Source organism: Taudactylus pleione, unplaced genomic scaffold (genome assembly GCF_031769625.1).
Source record: "Taudactylus pleione unplaced genomic scaffold, aTauple2 ptg000032l, whole genome shotgun sequence".
Classification (NCBI taxonomy): Eukaryota; Metazoa; Chordata; class Amphibia; order Anura; family Myobatrachidae; genus Taudactylus; species Taudactylus pleione.
In genome coordinates this window covers 8,237,638-8,255,454 of record NW_028284434.1, presented here as the reverse complement: position 1 = coordinate 8,255,454, position 17,817 = coordinate 8,237,638, and the positions used below count along the sequence as shown (strand labels likewise).

Sequence of the window (17,817 nt, the reverse complement as noted above, 5' to 3'; positions counted from 1 at the left end):
AGGTTCATAATGCATGGATTGGCGATTGCTTTCCATTGATTTAGTATCAGGGTTTATAATAATTGATTAGCACACATGTATTATATTGCTATTAGGAAAGCAATATATTTTGATATAGCGGCTACATGTGTGTATGTACTGTGTATATATATGTTTTTGTTTTATAGTGCCAATTGGACCTTTTTATTTATTTATGACCAACAACCACTGAAATGTTACATAAAGTACTCAAAAGACGTTCACAAGCTGTGTCCATGGACTTTCCTGGATCTCTTAAAAACTCAATGGGTATAGAGGCTGTATTTGTAATGGTGATCTACATGATTGATCATTATTCTGACAGGTGCTTTCAGTGTCTAATAATAAAGCACTAAGGTTATAGCATAGGAGACTACATACACTAATGAGTCTTACATAATCCTGAGAATTGATACCATGCACAATCATACATCTGAGGACTCATAAAACAGGAACAAATCTTAAGCAGGAAAGCAAATAATATGAGCTCTGTTGTTAAGCATCTTATCAGAGACTGCTGTAATACAGCCCAGGTATATGGTTTATAAACATGATCTGGGGTCAATGTGTTATTTATTGATCATTTTAGCTCTACAATATTTAACTATCTCTGTATTTATTCCTCCTAAAGTCCTTAAGTTATGTCACAATGAGGCAGATCTTTACTACCAGGGGACTTTTACATTTTTAGCACATGGCTGGCGATTGCTTCCCATTGATTTTGTATAGGGGTTTAATAATAATTTTACTGATTAGAACACGTATAGCGGCTGCATGTGTATATATCGTTTTATTATTTTATATATATACATTAGGTAAGGTACAACGAAAAAAACACAAATAGGAATTTCAAAAATCACTCTGACACAAAATTTTAAATCTTAATTTACTACATTATAAATAGATTTTATCTATAATTCAGTGGATCTTTGTCTGGAAAGTCGCATTAAGTAATTATTTATCAACGCGGATTGGTGACCAATTTGAACAGTTGCACATACTCAGTGTTCAGGTCGGGCGGCTTCACCTAATAAGAGCCCAAGTGCTGATGACAGCACACACAAGCCGACAGAGGTGACCTGCCAACTAGATTCTCAGGCATGCCCAAAAATGATCCACTCAATTCTGATCTTAGGGCCTGAGTAAGACCCGCTCACTAGGATGCGTTTGCAGCCAGACAATTGCTTGCAATCTGCGCATGCATACACATCGCAATGAGCGTGCGCGAACTAGTGCGAGAGATCGAGAAGCGTTCGCTTGCTGTGCATATACAGCCCCGCTGAATGAGTGACAGGACAAGCCGTTTGTGGGTGGTGACAGGGGCTGGCTGCTAGAAACGGGGGAGTGGAGGTGCGAATGCAGGCGTGCCTGAGCGTCTTAACGCTGTTTCAGAGGCGTGCATAATTAAGAGGCAGCGTCATAGTACACGTCACCTGGTTGTATTTTACACTGAAGCGCTCGCAGTGCTTGCGGCAGGGTATGGTCAACCACAAGTGCTGCGAAATCGATATTACCAATGGTTGCATACACTTCCTGGAGATGATGTGCGCAAGTGGGCGTCTTAAGACAGGTTGGTTGGCATCTGCATACACAATGCGATCGCACGCCAAGACATAGTGGGCGTGCTAATGCCTTGCCGTGCGATCGCCTACCTTGCTGAATTTGCATACGCATCTAGCGAGCGGGTCTGAATCGAGCCCTTAGGTCCTCATTCAGAGCCACTCGCTAGCGGCAGTACGCTCGTTCCGAGCGATGTTCGCACATCTGCGCATGCGTACGGATCGTTATACGCATGCGCGAACCAGTCAGTGCGGCCGAAATTCATGTGCTCGCAATATAGCGAATGCCTGCTATTTTGAGTGACAGAATGAGGCGTATGTGGGTGGTAACAGGGGAAGGTGCTTGAAAATGGGGAGTGGAGATCCGAACGCAGGCGTGCTTAAAGGTCAAAACGGGCGTTTTAAGGGAGTGCATAATTAATCCAGCAGTGTCATTGACCACGTCACTTGGTTTTTTTTTACTCAGAACTGCTCGCAAAATACTGGTTGAAAAAACCAACCACAAGAATAGCGAGCAGTTCATACGCTGGTCGATGTACTCGATTAATCTAATAAATAGCGGACATGACGTATGGGGCGAGCGGCCAGGGGGCATTTTTAACAAATAAACGAGCGTATGTTTTGCTCGCTCAGACTTAGAGGTGTGAACAGACTGCAATTTGCGAACGGATCATTTGAATAGCCACCCCTTGTTTTTGAACGAACGACCGCAAATAGCAAATGGGTCTGAATCAGGCCCTTAGTCTCTGAACGTGCAACATCAAGTCACTTTGATAATATCAATGGGTGTGTGGCCAACATTAATGTGTACTTCTGTGACCAATAACTATACTGGCTCGCTAATAATGTTCTAGCTGTTGTTTTGTATTCTATTCCTATCCAATCTCATTTGGTAGGCACGGTAAAGCAAATATTAGCTTTGTAATATTTATTTTGAAGGAAAAAAAATAATGTTTGCTCATAGCTTTCTGTAAAGATTCTCACAGTCATGTGTGATCCACAATTGTAAAAAAAAGAAAAAAAGATTGAGAACCGCAATGCTGAGAAAGATACTGGTGCTTTATAAATCAATAACAAAACATAATAATAGGAATAAAGGATTCAATCACCATCATTATGATGAGTTCCTTTATAGAATGTGTAAGCTTCATGAAGTATCTGAGGCATTAGAGATCTATACGATCATAACATCACTATGGTGAAAGGAGTTTCATAGCGCAACACTAGGGAAACAGGCCGTGTATCACTTACTCACTACACTTTTGAGAAACCCTTCTGCATTTCCAAATTCTGCCTAAATCTCATTAGGTACTTGTGTACTTTACTGACTCATTGCAGAGAGAACCCAATTAATGTTTTAAATGGTACTTTACATACACAAGTACCGAAAGTTGTCCCCACCTAAAGAAGAAAGTTGTCTCCTCACGGGCTCGCTGCGCTCGCCACGCTTCGGGCTTGGTGGCTTGCTACGCTCGCCACAAGGTTATATTCACCCTCTATGCCCACTTGGATGGTAGGGAATGATGCTGGACACTGGGAATGACGCTGGACACTGGCTGATGACGTCAGGGTCCTCTCCATGAAGAGGATTTAGACACTACCATGATTGATAATAATAATGAGTGAAGGACACTTAGGTTCTCTCTGCAATGAGTCCGTAAAGTACACAAGTACCTCTCATTATATTCCCCAATGCTTCTCCTAGCACATTTTACAAGAGTTACAGATGCCCAGCACACCCTAAATAATGCTCACGTATAAGCAGTATCCAATTATACCTGTAGTTTATGCCTAGTTATGCCTAGTCTCTCCAAATCAAGATTCTGCAAGGATCGCAGTTGCTTATATGCACACAATCGGCCGATTGTCGCATACTGCGCATGCATCGCAGTCCGTGTGCACGAACTAGCTATTGCGATCGGGACTGCGATCGCAGAGGATATGCAGACCCATCGCAGAGTGATTGACAGGAAGTGCCGTTTGTGGGTGGTAATGGGGGGGGTTGGTCGGGCGAACGCAGGTGTGCCAGTGCGTTAGGATGGCGTTGCAGGGGCGTGCATAAATTATCCACTGCGATACCGTTCGCAGCCAGAGGCCTCATAGCGTGCGCTGAAGTAAGCATTCCTGAGTGAGGTCTGACCTGCCTTAACTGTGTATATGGGTCCGATGTCACTCAATGTTACCGATTGTTTTGCTATGTTGCCCGAGTATACGGATCTGAGTAACGGGAAGTGGGCGTCCTTATGTTAGGCGCCAATCGCAATGCAATTGCAAACATCTATATATCACCGCTGATATTAGCAACTGCGCTGTGTGCGTATAAGCAGAATAGCGATCCATGCTGAATCAGGCCCTAATTCTGTACACTTTCACATATATATCATATGCATTCATGTCAATTCAAAAATACACTCAACATCACAAAAAAATATCTTTACTTACATTCTGTAGCATTCTCTCATAGCACCACGACCAAATGGCTATTAAAAAGAAAAAGAACAACTGACATTAAGGTATGTTTTAATTTCTATAAATGGCAGCACTGTCTGATGCCATTACTTGAACACTGATTACAAACACTACCATATTAAATCAAATATGCTCACCTCTCAACCAGTGGCGGCTCCAGAGGTGTGGCTGCAGCGCAGTCCAAAATTCAAAAAGAGGAGCCAGACCAACTGCCAGTGAGACCCAGCCGGTGATGTTTGGCTGTGTTTGGATGGGCAGTTGGTGTTGCTCCCCTATTTGCATTTTGGACTGCGCTGCAGCCCTACCTCTGGAGCCACCACTGCACCCAACTGTAATGATTTTGACAGGTGGGTCCTGATTTACGACCTCAAAAGGGACTTGCCTGGCGTGGTCGCATTAGATGCAACCACACCAGACTGGGCTTTCCCTGACATGGTTGCATCTAATGTGACCGGTCAGAAATGCTCACTGGTCGGCTGCTGAAACATAATCTTCCAGCATTCCCTAATCTAAGGCTCAGGGGCAGGCGCGGGCAGAAGGGGCAGGGGCGGGCGACAGGGGCAGTGGCCCCGGGTCCCCACACACAGAGGGGCCCCTACACGGGGTCGGTGTGAACAGGTGTCCAGTGGCACCTGTTCTCGGATGGGGGCTCTGTTGGATACAGCGCAGAGCGGTTCCCGAGTCCCCTCATCGGGCCCGGCGTCATGTGACACATCATATCCGTGATGCTGAAGAGGGGACTAGGGAGCAGCTCTGCCAGAATTGCGAGCGAGGTGAGTATTATTAATCAGGGGCGGGGTTGAGGAAGTAGGGTCTCTGTGTGCCTTGGGGGCGGGGGGGGGGGTTTGAGGTAGGCTCCGTGTGGCTTGATGGGGACCCCCACAACCTAGTTGCCTTGGGGACCCCACAAGCCTTAATCAGGCACTGCCTCTGCATCCATGGCTCCTCCCCCAAGTGTGTTTCCCGATCACTGTGGCCAGCAGTGATCGGAGCAGCCGGACGGAACCCCCCTCCCGGCGACTGCAGTGAGGAGCAGGTGTCGGTAAATCCAGGGCTGCTCCAGTGTATATACCCGGTGACTGCAGAAAGGAGCAGCTGCTGGTAAATCCAGCTCTGCCCCCACTGTGTATATCCAGCGGCTGCAGAGAGCAGCAGCCTCCAGGGGAAACAAGCGTTGCCTGCCTGTCCCCATTGATGTTACCTGTCGGCTGCAGAGAGAAGCAGCCATAAGCATCCCCATTATATGCCTCCTCTCGATGGTCACAGTGGCCTGTTCATCAATGGTCCAATATATCAGTCCCAGATTTATTAAAAAATATCGATATTCATTTTTTAATGTGTTTAAAAAATAAAATTAAACTAAAATTGTGTTATTAAGTAGTAAAAAAACATCAATTTCTGAGTATTTTTTTTGGAAACAAAATTAGCCAGTAGTGGTTAAAGTGGGTTTTACTCAAAGTAGGCGTTTATGGGCAGATCAGGAACTGGCTTATATTATCCCAATTTTGTATGTTTAATGTTAGGAGGTGTACATACATCATCTGTGATTTGTATTCAGTGTCAGATCCAAGACAAGTGTCCTATGCCTTAGCCACTAACCTGGCATGGTCACATGGGATACGACCACAGCCAGTTGGGAAATCATTACACGGTCACATGAATCCCAAGCATCTATGCCACCCCGCTGCATCCCCTGGCAGGGAATGCATGCTGGTCCAGCCCCCCTGGCAGTGATGTAGTGGTCTGAAACCACCAACATCGCTGCCAAAAATCACACCCCAGAATGCTGTGTGCATGCACGGTGAACAAAGTGCGGGAAGGAGGCCGTGGGATTTCATTTACTGAGGATGTTTGCTGCCACTGGGGGTGGAGCTTATTCTTCAATGGGGACCTATGGACATCAGGGGTGGTGGTTAATGCCACTGAGTATCAATTACCACTGGTGGGCTGTCAGGAAATATTACAATGGGGACCTATTGACACGGGGGAAGTGCTAGACATCCATAGAGGTATTTTTTCACTAAAATATTTAAATATATTTTTAAATAAATTAAAGGTTTTTTTTATTTTTTATTTAAATTGACAGCTTTTTAGGTTACTTTTGAAAAAAAAAAGAATTATCAGTTAAGTGGTTAGTATGGTAATCCTGTCATTTTTTCAAAAATTAATCATCAATCAATCATTCACAAATAATACATGTTTGTAATTGACACGTAATGGTTATTAAGATGTTACAGTATAAAGTTAGAGAGTTCAATGCAATTGCGTTCACAATGGGAATGACACGATTCTGGTTACCAGGTAGTTATCTAGAGCAGGAGTAATAGGAGGAAGCACTTACCTGAGAGGCCATTTTAATCAACACGTCATCCTGCACCCACTGGCCGGACACAACATTGTACCTACAGGCAGAGCATAAACCTTATTAATAGCCCGTCTCTCAACACAGTACAGTTGTCTGCTTACAAATTAAAAAGAAAACATTCGGTCACATACAAAAGAATCTGTCTATCTCTGTGTGTACAAACAATATATCTGTTCTTACATGAAGATTTCCAGCCCAGCGGTTTTGAAGAAAATGTACAGTATATCACACTTGTCAAACCACGACAAATGTGTAGCACATACGTACTTCAGAAATACATTTGCAGGGCTTAAGTTAAAAAACAAAACCAGTTGAATAGGGAAGCAATCGGGAAGCCGACTGCCTAAATACCGGCAGCCGGCTTCCCGACTGTCTTATCCCGGCATGGGTGAAATGCCGGGCGTCTAGATGTAGACGCCCGCATTTCCCTGACGCCGGGAGACCGGCGCCCGGCATCACGATCGTAGTGATGCCGGGCGCCGCGAGTGGACAGCCGCGGGGGACTTAGGGTTAGGCACCCCCCCGGGAGGGATAGGGTTAGGCTAGGGGGAGGGAGGGTTAGGGTTAGGCACCCCCGGGGGGGGGACTTAGGGTTAGGCACCCCCCCGAGGGACTTAGGTTTAGGCAGCGGGGAAGGGGGTGGTTAGGGTTAGGCACTTAGAGGGGGGATTAGGGTTAGGCACTTGGGGGGGAAGTTAGGGTTAGGCACCCCTAAGGAGGGTTAGGGTTAGGGGGGTTAGGTTAGGTTAGTGTATACTTACCTATCCACGATCGGGATTTCCAGCGCTGTCGGGCTTCCGCTGCTTCTAACTCTGCTCCTGTCGGGCTGCCGCTGACGGGAATCGAACCGCCGGCCATGCGGCCAGCGGTATATCATACCCATTCCGTTGAATAAGACTGAGCACTATCCAAGCAGAACTAACATTACTAGAACTAGCTAAATAAATAACATATTTGGCTCTACGTTGATAAGAGAATACCAAGGACTGTTTTGCTGGAGAGTCTAAACTCTAAATGGACCTTTGAAGAATATTTTCCTAAGTAAAAAATTGTGATTGGCAAATTGATATTTTTGCTGAATTTGTATTTTAAACAAACCACATATAAACAAAGTCTCAATATAGTAAAAAGCAAGACCATCATGACAGAACATATTGTACAGATACAACGAAGCATGTGTTTGTCATATGCAGGAATGCAGTAAAGTTCAGCTATATTTATTAGCACACCACATATTGGGATTGCTCCTTATCAGTGGTTCGTAGACAGTTTAATGACATAAAGCATATGCAGGACATGGGGAAGCACAGGGCTTGTTCTGAATACACTTCATAGGCCATAACCACAATCCTCACTCTTTGTGCTATTCTTAGCCGTTTAAGGGCTCTGTATGATGTTACTGGCGCAGCTGAGTTGTGTCTTAACACAAGACTATGTTTAGCCAAGTCTCTGGCCTTGGTCTACATACTGTACAACATACTTGGTGTACATACTGTACAACATAAGAAAATAAATAAATAATGTATTTGTCCACCATACAGTCTGTATAATACAGGTCCATAAACTGTATGAACCTACACAAGTCACAGGGACAGTGTCATCACACTGGAAATGTGTTACTTCTTTCTTTCGTTTACGTTCATGTCTTATGTACGAGGGTCAGGGGGGTGCACTATTGCCTCTATGCTGTATAATCTGGAAATTATAATTTTAATATCTGTACTTATTAAGGAGAATCAGCTTGCAGCATTGTAGGTAGTAGTGGATTCTCAATCCCACCTATCATGAGGCTGGCTTTACATTAAATGTTTAACTCTTTCATTTCCAGGTTCCTCGGTTCAGAGGGAACATTACAGTGTGGGTAAGGAGAAATGTATAATATACATAATTAGTTTTGTTGTTCAAATTTGTACAATAGATTTCTGACAAAGGAACTTCAGCCACATCATGTATTTCACTATTAAGTACCATAAAAGCAACTTTAAATGATATATACAGATGTGTCCTCACTCGTCTTTTCTGCAGTCGCGTCTCACACCTGTCGACGCGCCTGGTACCGTAAGACTCTGCTAGCGCTGGACGTCTTTTTTTTTTCCATCTTTTTTTTTGGCAAACATGCGTCACAATGCAATGCGACTAGGATGCCCCAGCAGACTGTACTGATTTTTCTGAGGTGCAGTGCTTGTATATCTGTGTGCAACGGAGTCTCTGAATCAGCACGTGAAATGCTACGATGCAGCAGCCGCAGCTTTTTTCCACTCCAAGTCCCGTTTACAGACTCAGTCACACACATATATATACAAGTGTCTCATATCAAATTAATCAGCACAGCCTCCTAGTGTGTCCTAGTCGGACGGCGTATTGAGGCTAGATGAGCAAGGACACATCTGTAGTGCAAACTAAGACAAAGTACAAATGTTGACATAGGCCCTGATTCAGAGATGAACGCAACTGCAAGCCACACGCAGATCGAGCGATTATTTGCCATTGCGCATGCGTATGCATCGCAGTATGCATGCGCGACGGCAGCAGCGCATTCGATGTGCGTTCACGCAGACCACGGAGGCTCAATGCAGATTGATTGACAGGAAGTGACCGTTTTGGGGTGTTGACAGGGGGTGGTTAGTGAAACGCAGGCGTGCCTGGCCGCTTGAACGCCGCTACGTGGGCGTGCATAAATTAGCCACTACAATTGCATACGCAGCTCTGCGTGGCAGAAGAGCTCCCTGGCCTGCGCCAGGTCTGACCTGCCGCAAGGGTAAAATGGCCGCCGATGAACTTCGATGGTACCGATGTTTAAGTAGGTATGCGTAGTTGTACACAGGTGGGAAGGCAGTAGTGGGCGTCTTTATGCTCGGGTATTCTTTGCTAACATTAGCATATTTTTGCAACCGCGTTGCGTACGGAGACGCAGTTGCGGTCGCATTAGCGTCCATCTCTGAATCAGGCTCATAATTACTGAAAGTATTAGACATTAGGCCCATAACAAAGCAATACTGGCACAGCAAAAATGACATTAAACTTGGTAGATGTTACAGTGTTTAGTTCTGCACTGATAATTGCCCTAAAATGGCTAAATACTACTGTAAAAGATCCTAGCACTAAATGAGAAGTGTTACATTTCAAGACCTTGTGCCCCTACTTTACATGACTGCATACGTAGGTTGCTTTAAGTTTGCTGGCTGACTGTGTGTCACAAAGATCCACTCCAAAGTTACTGGGAACATTCCTGGAACTCAACCAGGTTTCTAGGAGTATGGGACAGCCAGGCTTGTAAAATGCAGACATTGAAACACAGCACTCGCCGTGAATTGCAAATGCAAATTAGTGTGATCAAGACAGTACAGTGTAGAGTACAACACCATTTATGTAATGCAAAGCTCTCTAATGCACAATACCTCTCACAGTCATCATATTGTTTCTGCATTGGCTAACACCTGAACATCCTGGCAGTAGAGCAGAAATAGGACACAACGATCTCTTCTTGTCTGCAGGTAAATCTTTAGCCAGGCACAATGGAATCAGCAGCCATTCATGTTCCTGTGTTTGCTTGCTTTGGACATAATTATTGCTGATGCATGCCATAGGAACCGGAATTTCAATCCTGTTCAAGGTGAATTAACATCTAATTGAATCAGATTTTAATTGGACATGATGGGCTTCTGATTGTCCAAAGGTGCTGCCATAAAAGTCTAAATTGTCTGGAACAGACCGTAGTGGTCACCATAAGTTTGTGTATGTTTAGCTATACCAGTAACAGCTAGCAAACATTGACTAGATTGGGGGTATTACTAACATTGATGGTCTTGTACATACAAATGGGGAAAGCTGAAATGGACCATCATGGGCCCAATTATGATCATAGCAAGAGTTACACATTATTTTTATACGCTTTTTGTAAACATTCATCACATTTGGTATCAGAACACTCATTATGTTCTCTACTAATCTACACAACCATACATGATAGACAGAAACACATGGTCAGTGACCTGAGCCCATTTCTGTTATGGAAGATAATATCAGGGAAAATTATGCTTTATACCAGAGACAGGTCATGAGTTGAAAGGATGACACCCTCGGTATGTCAGGGAAAAAGTGTCTTCTGACCTCAACTCTGACCTGGCTTTGAGGAGTCTTACTGGAATTTCCTATCTGGCTACCAAGAGCTGCTACGGACCTGTGTCGGATTGCATGTTCTGCCTCTATGTCTTCCAAGTGAAACTCAGCCCATGGGTCAGGCATCTGCTTGGCTTTCTGGATAGCATGTTTCCAGGCCTCCTGTGGATGGCATAGAAGAACTCATTAGCATTGCAGCCAGGATCAACAGCTGAATACTGAAATGAGAATGGAAATTTTGTGTGGTTAATAGGATCACACCTACAGTAAGTGAATGCATTGTTTTGATAGGATGGGAATGAGCAGGACGGTGTATAGAGTGCAACAGGGATAAAGATAAGGTGAATGAAAACAATAATAATAATCCTTTGTCTGGCTGGATACATTTATTCTGCAATACCAGTATATCATCATCAGGATATATATTTACTAAGCTTGCAGAAAATATAAAGTGAGAACAGGGTCAGATACACAATCTTGAAATATCAGAGCAGTTATCTACCAATGTGTATAAGGTATGGCCGGATAAAGCCTTTGGGAGGCCAGGGTTAAGAAAAGGGGGTCTGTCTCACTCTTACAGCCCTCCCCAACTTATCAGTATTGTCCCCACTCTTCAACCGGCCCGCCCCCACTTCTCATCCAGCCCACATCCAATCGTAGTCCTGCCCGCCCACACTCATCTGTCCCTTAGTAAATGCACAGGACTGCATAGTGCAGCAGTGTGTTCAGACTTGAGGAGGGACCTGAGATATTTTGGTACGGGATCCCACCGGTCAAAATCCCGAAGCCGGCATACCGACAGGGTCAGACACCTGTCTGTAGGTATCCTAACCCTCTCCCTACCCCTAACCCTCCCTCCCCGATGCCTAAACCTAACCACCCCCCTAGTGCCTTAATCTAAACTCCCTAAAATAGCCCTCCCCGTTTTTGCCTAACCTTAACCCCCACCCTAGTGCCTGACTCTAACCCCTAACCCTCCCTTTAACCCCGCTACTTACCTTATGGAATTATGACTGGTGTCGGGATTCCGGCACCGGTATTCTAAGCACCGGCATCCCATGCGCAGGGATATTGCCCGTATCCCACCTGAAAGAGGAGGGCCCTCTTATCAGCATAGTTCCCACTCGTCATCCGGCCCACCCTCACTTGTCATCCATCCCACCTCCACTCATTGTCCGGCTCGCCCCCACACGTCCGTCACTTAGAAATTGCACAGGACTAAACACAGTACAGCAATCTGTTCCAGCCAATGAAAGGAAGGGGGGGAAGCCATGCACCTGTGCCCCCCTCACCCTTACTTAATCCGGAACTAGTATTAGGGAGGAGGCAGGTGTGCAATCTATACAAAACCTCTGGAACACGCACCTGCACAAATAAGTGGGTTTCTTACTAAAAACAATCTGATGGTGCATGATTCTACATTTTTCCTATATTTTGTTTTCTTGAAAGAATATGCATCACATTCTCCTGAGACTTTGTGCCTCGTGCCTCAGTGCCATAACTCGTTTCTAGTAAATAAATAGGCTGTATTCCCATAACTACTGGTCCAGCCCTAAGAATTGCTTACTGCAAACAACAGGTTGGCTTTCATGCATACTTCCTAAATAATGGTGAATTGTGATGAAACAAGTGTGGATAACATGGGCAAGTGGCCCTGTTTTACAGTCCACAGCAGCACAATGAGAAACACAACATGTATTATGGACAACATGACATACAGTACATAGGAAATTAACAGATCAAGAAAGTCATATATTCAGGGTCCCTCTTCTCTGTGTTCAGAATAAATATAGGTGACGTGAATATTATATCATGTGACATATATGTAAGTTATTAATAGCATGTTTAATTTCCTTTATTTATAACAAAGATATCTAGAAAATCAAACAATTTTAATGGACTCTGTAGAAGTATAATAAGAATGTGTGAATGCTGATCAAGCACAGAGAATTAGGTGCCAAGTATACATACAGTACTCTCAGGATTTGTTATATAACCGATACAATGTCCAAATTTGAAATAGCACATACCCGACCTCGCTCAGCCAAGCAGCCATGCTTAATATACCGCTGTTTGTCATTCTAGGAAATGCATGAAAATCATTAATGAGCCATCACCAAAAGCAACCCGCAACACACACAACACAGCAAAGGGAACACTACTGTATAGGGTACGATTGTCATCTGTATACGTAACATGAGAATGTATCTGATTAAAGCAGGACACTTGCAGAAAAGACACATTAAGCTATGATTCCAAACATGCCCTGAAAAATTAAATCATTAGTAGCAACACCAGCATCAAAGGGGAACATCAAATCACCTTCTTCTTTTTTATTATTATCATGATTATTATTATTATTATTATTAGTGTTATTATTATTATTATTACCACTACAGTACTAAATGCATTTTTTCACCTTTTATATTTGAAACGTAGCAAAACGTCAAGAATGTATCTAACTAAATCAGAGACATTAATAACAAAAAAACAGTGCTGGTAACACTATATGTTATACCTCTTTTACACCAAAAACCCAGGTCCGACATGGGTTTTCAGAGATGGTTCCAACGCAGGTCAGACACAGTTTACACAGCACCATCAATCTGGATTATTCCCAGGTCAGCCCCATACTTTCCGTTCACACTGAACCTGTGTCTGCCCTGCTAAACTTGTGAAAAAGTGGGAGGTGACTGCTCCACAGCCACCAATCAGCTAATTTTAGGCATGACCCAGGTCGGATAACCCGGGTTGCACCGTTTACACTGCACCGTTACCCAGGTCGATCCTGGCCCCACTTGTCCCGAGTTATTTAACAGGGACCCTTTTACAATGAGCTGCAACCCCGGTAGTCCCAGCAAAAACCCAGGTTTTTGCTCTGGTGTAAAAGGGGTATTAGTCTATTTATTAGAACATAAAAGGTTTAAATTCCACATACAAAAGACACTTTAATACATATATATCTCTAAAATAGACTTAATTACTACATATAAATCACATCATATAGTAAATGTTTCCATGCTGGGGGACGCCCCGGACTTCACTGTCTAATGGTGCATACACACAGTCAGATTTTTCTTCAGATCTGAACGATAACGATTTAAAAAATCGTTCAAATCTGAAGGAAAATCAGACATATCTGACATGCCTGAACGATGAAAGATGCGCGTTCCCGATGGTCAGATAATGATATCTAACATCTGATGTGTTTGCAGTCAGACTTGGACGATTCCATTCATTTTAATGCACTCAAAAATCGTTCAATCATTCAAATTGTTCAAATCTTTGGTAAAATCGTTCAAATCGTTCAATCGTTCTTCTGACAGATCTGAAAAATCTGACAAATCTGACCGTGTGTATGCTCCTTAATACCGCCCAAATTGATACTATTAAAGGCAGTCTGATTATATTCTTTCACCACAGCTACAATACTATTTACCAAGCTGAGATACTGCTGTTGATATCAATTTTGCAGGACAGACAGATACAGTCAGGTCCATAAATATTGGGACATTGACAGAATTTTCATATTTTGGCCTCTATTCACCACCACAATGGCTTTGAAATAAAACAAACAAGATGCGATTTAACTGCAGACTTTCAGATTTAATTTGAGGGTAATTACATCCAAATCAGGTGAACGGTGTAGGAATTACAAAGGTTTCTATATGTGCCTCCCACTTTTTAAGGGGCCAAAAGTAATGGGACAAACTAAACAATCCTAAATCTAACTTTCACTTTTTAATACTTTGTTGCAAATCCTTTGCAGGCAATTACAGCCTGAAGTCTGGAACGCATAGACATCACCAGACGCTGGGTTTCATCCCTGGTGATGCTCTGCCAGGTTTCTACTGCAAATGTCTTCAGTTCCTGCTTGTTCTTGGACCATTTTCCCTTCAGTTTTGTCTTCATCAAGTGAAATGCATGCTCAATCGGATTCAGGTCAGGGGATTGACTTGGCCATTGCATAACATTCCACTTTTTAGCCTTAAAAAACTCTTTGGTTGCTTTTGCAGTATGCTTCGGGTCATTGTCCATCTGCACTGTGAAGCGCCGTCCAATGAGTTCTGAAGCATTTGACTGAATATGAGCATATAATATTGCCCCAAACACTTCAGAATTCATTCTGCTGCTTTTGTCAGCAGTCACATCATCAATAAATACAAGGGAACCAGTTCCATTGGCAGCCATACATGCCCACGCCATGACACTACCACCACCATGCTTCACTGATGAGGTGGTATGTTTTGGATCATGAGCAGTTCCTTTCCTTCTCTTCTCTTCCCATCACTCTGGTTCAAGTTGATTTTTGTCTCATCTGTCCATAGGATGTTGTTCCAGAACTGTAATGGCTTTTTTAGATGTTGTTTGGCAAACTCTAATCTGGTCTTCCTGTTTTTGTGGCTCACCAATGGTTTGTATCTTGTGGTGAACCCTCTATATTCACTCTTGTGAAGTCTTCTCTTGATTGTTGACTTTGACACATATACATCTACCTCCTGGAGAGTGTTCTTGATTTGGCCAACTGTTGTGAAGGGGTTTTTCTTCACCAGGGAAATAATTCTTCTGTCATCCACCACAGTTGTTTTCCGTGGTCTTCCGGGTCTTTTGGTGTCGCTGAGCTCTCTGGTGTGTTCTTTCTTTTTAAGAATGTTCCAAACAGTTGATTTGGCCACACCTAATGTTTTTGCTATCTCTCTGATGGGTTTGTTTTAATTTTTCAGCCTAATGATGGCTTGCTTCACTGATAGTGACAGCTCTTTGGATCTCATATTGAGAGTTGACAGCAACTGATTCCAAATGCAAATGTCACACCTAGAATCAACTCCAGACCTTTTACCTGCTTAATTGATAATGAAATAACGAGGGAATAGCCCACACCTGTCCATGAAATAGCTTTTGAGTTGATAGTCCCATTACTTTTGGCCCCTTAAAAAGTGGGAGGCACATATTGAAACTGTTGTAATTCCTACACCATTCACCCGATTTGGATGTACTTACCCTCAAATTAAATCGGAAAGTCTGCAGTTAAAGCACATCTTGTTTGTTTCATTTCAAAACTATTGTGGTGGTGAATAGACTCTGTATTGCAATTTACATCAGATCTGAGATTAAAGAACACTCCCAGGGCCTAATTCAGACCCGCTCGCGAGCGCAGGACGCTCGCAAGCGGGTCGATGGTGCCCTAATGCGCATGCGCACGACGGAGGGAGCTCCGTCGTGTGCATGCGCGAGACCCGCATAGCGACAGCCAAGCTGTCGCTCGGGGTCTCGCACCAAAGGGGGCGTGCTGTCGATGGTGACTGACAGCATGCCCCCTTTGGTGGGCGTGTCGGGGGTGTGGCTGCCAGACGGAGGCGTTCCCATAGGAACGCCTACCGTCTGGAGGCGGCCCCACTGACATCAGTAGTGATGTCAGTGGGAGTGATTTTGGCTCTGATAGAGCCAAAATCACTCCAGGGCTTGCGGCAGCGAGACCCTACCGCAGGGTCTCGTCGCAAGCCCGATGGTCGCGATGGTCTTGACCATCGCGACCATCATCATGGACGCTCGCTATAGCTGTGGGTGGTAACCCACAGCTATGCGAGTGTCCAAGAGGCCGCTCCAAGTTGAGGTAGGAGGGCCCTAATTCAGAGCGAGCGCTCTGGTCAGAGCGTCCGGCTCTGAATCAGGCCCCCAGTCTGATATTTATGGGAACATTTACTATATGATGTGATTTATATGTAGTAATTAAGTCTATTTTAGAGATATATATGTATTAAAGTGTCTTTTGTATGTGGAATTTAAACCTTTTATATTCTAATAAATAGACTAACATGTAACCAGCGCTGCATTTTTGTTATTAATGTCTCTGATTTAGGGCCGAAAATAGGCAAAAAAGTTTTGCCTATGAACACCCGGTGGCAAAAAGTACAGAATTGGGATTTTGGGGTGCAAATTTGCGGGGACCACCCTAAACCCTTTTTACACCCCTTTGACGCTAACTGCGTCAAAAAAAGGTCACCCCAAAAAAGCACTTTGAAAAAATGTGCTGGAAAAAAAAAAAGTTGGGGAGCAAATTAAAAAACTAGCGAAATAGCCTCTGGGGGGGTCTGGAAGTATGGGGGAGGGGGGTTTTTGGATTGCAGGTGCTAGCGGAAGGTGCTTTTTTTGTGCACTTTAAAGCTTTATTTTAGTCACTTTAAACTATGCTTGCACTCATTTTTATGTACCCCAAATTTGATGGGAATACTTTTCCCCAAAAAAGTAGCAAAAATCTATTCTTCATCACTTACTCAATTATGCAAAATAGCGCCTATTGAGACAATTGAAAAACCCCAAATACCTTTAGCAGGTCTATTCGGGAGTACCCATAGTGAACCCCCATGTCAGAGTATCTTTATGAGGGTGTCAGGCTGATTTCCCCAAAACTGCCAGAACTTTTTGCCGATATTTGATTTGCCTGGGTCCCGTTTTCGCACATTTGTGATTGAATAAGGGGATACGCGGGGACACGTGCGATACTTTTTCACCAGCAAAACCTCAGATGACGGCAAAAAGTTCGGATTCTGACTTTTCACTCCAAATTGAACACGGGCCTTAGTTACTGTAGATACATTCTTGGCACTGGTCGCACTACTCTAGTTACGGGCCTATAAAGATGTAATGACCCACCTCTTAGCTGTGTGTGTGTGTGTGGGGATTGTGGGGACAAAACTTCTCTAACCAGCTTTGTAACAGAGCTGCCGTTTAGGGGTTTGCAGGTCCTTTAAGTTGTATTAGGTCACAGAGAGATTAAGGAGATTTGTAGTGAATGATAGAACGTGCCTTTTTCATACCTTGAGTTGTACTTTAGGTTTAATAAACAACCAGTCTTCAAGTTAATTTCGTAAGTGTTTAACAACATTACAAAAAGTGTTTTGTTCATTTTTGGCTCCTTGTCCTTGTTACTCCTGTTTTTCTTGTGTACACTAATGATGACACAGTGAGATGTGCTTTTATTGCCCTGTGTCACATGACCCATAATCCTAAAATTTGCAGACAAGGATGATTATCATAAACTTGTGGCTGCCAGAGGAGAACTAGGCCTCCTTCTTACAGCAAAAGCTGAGACTTCTCTTAAATGGCTTAATCAAACATTTTACGAAAAAAGGGGATACAGCTGATAGAATGCTGGCATCTAGATTGTGATCTAAACTCTCACAAAACATTGTTCTGATGATTAATTCTCACTCAGGCGACTCTATTAGGCGACTCTATTAGGGATCCCTTACGTATCACTGAAGAGTTTCGTAAATTTTATAATAA

At 43.6% G+C, this 17,817-nt stretch overlaps 1 protein-coding gene across 6 annotated transcripts in view; it reads right to left on the bottom strand.

Annotated features, from left to right (window-relative positions):
• Positions 1 to 17,817, bottom strand: part of EEF2K (eukaryotic elongation factor 2 kinase) — a 127,825-nt gene that overhangs the window by 64,249 nt on the left and 45,759 nt on the right. For 4 of the 6 annotated variants that reach the window (XM_088451937.1, XM_088451938.1, XM_088451939.1 and 1 more), the window contains exons 3-6: positions 12,561 to 12,611; positions 10,592 to 10,692; positions 6,388 to 6,448; positions 4,020 to 4,057 (exon numbers count right to left, since the gene is read on the bottom strand). In XM_088451937.1, coding sequence (XP_088308063.1) covers positions 4,020 to 4,057; positions 6,388 to 6,448; positions 10,592 to 10,692; positions 12,561 to 12,611 — 251 coding nt within the window. The remainder of the gene's footprint in view (positions 1 to 4,019; positions 4,058 to 6,387; positions 6,449 to 10,591; positions 10,693 to 12,560; positions 12,612 to 17,817) is intronic. The other 2 variants (XM_088451941.1, XM_088451942.1) reach the window with 1 other exon arrangement.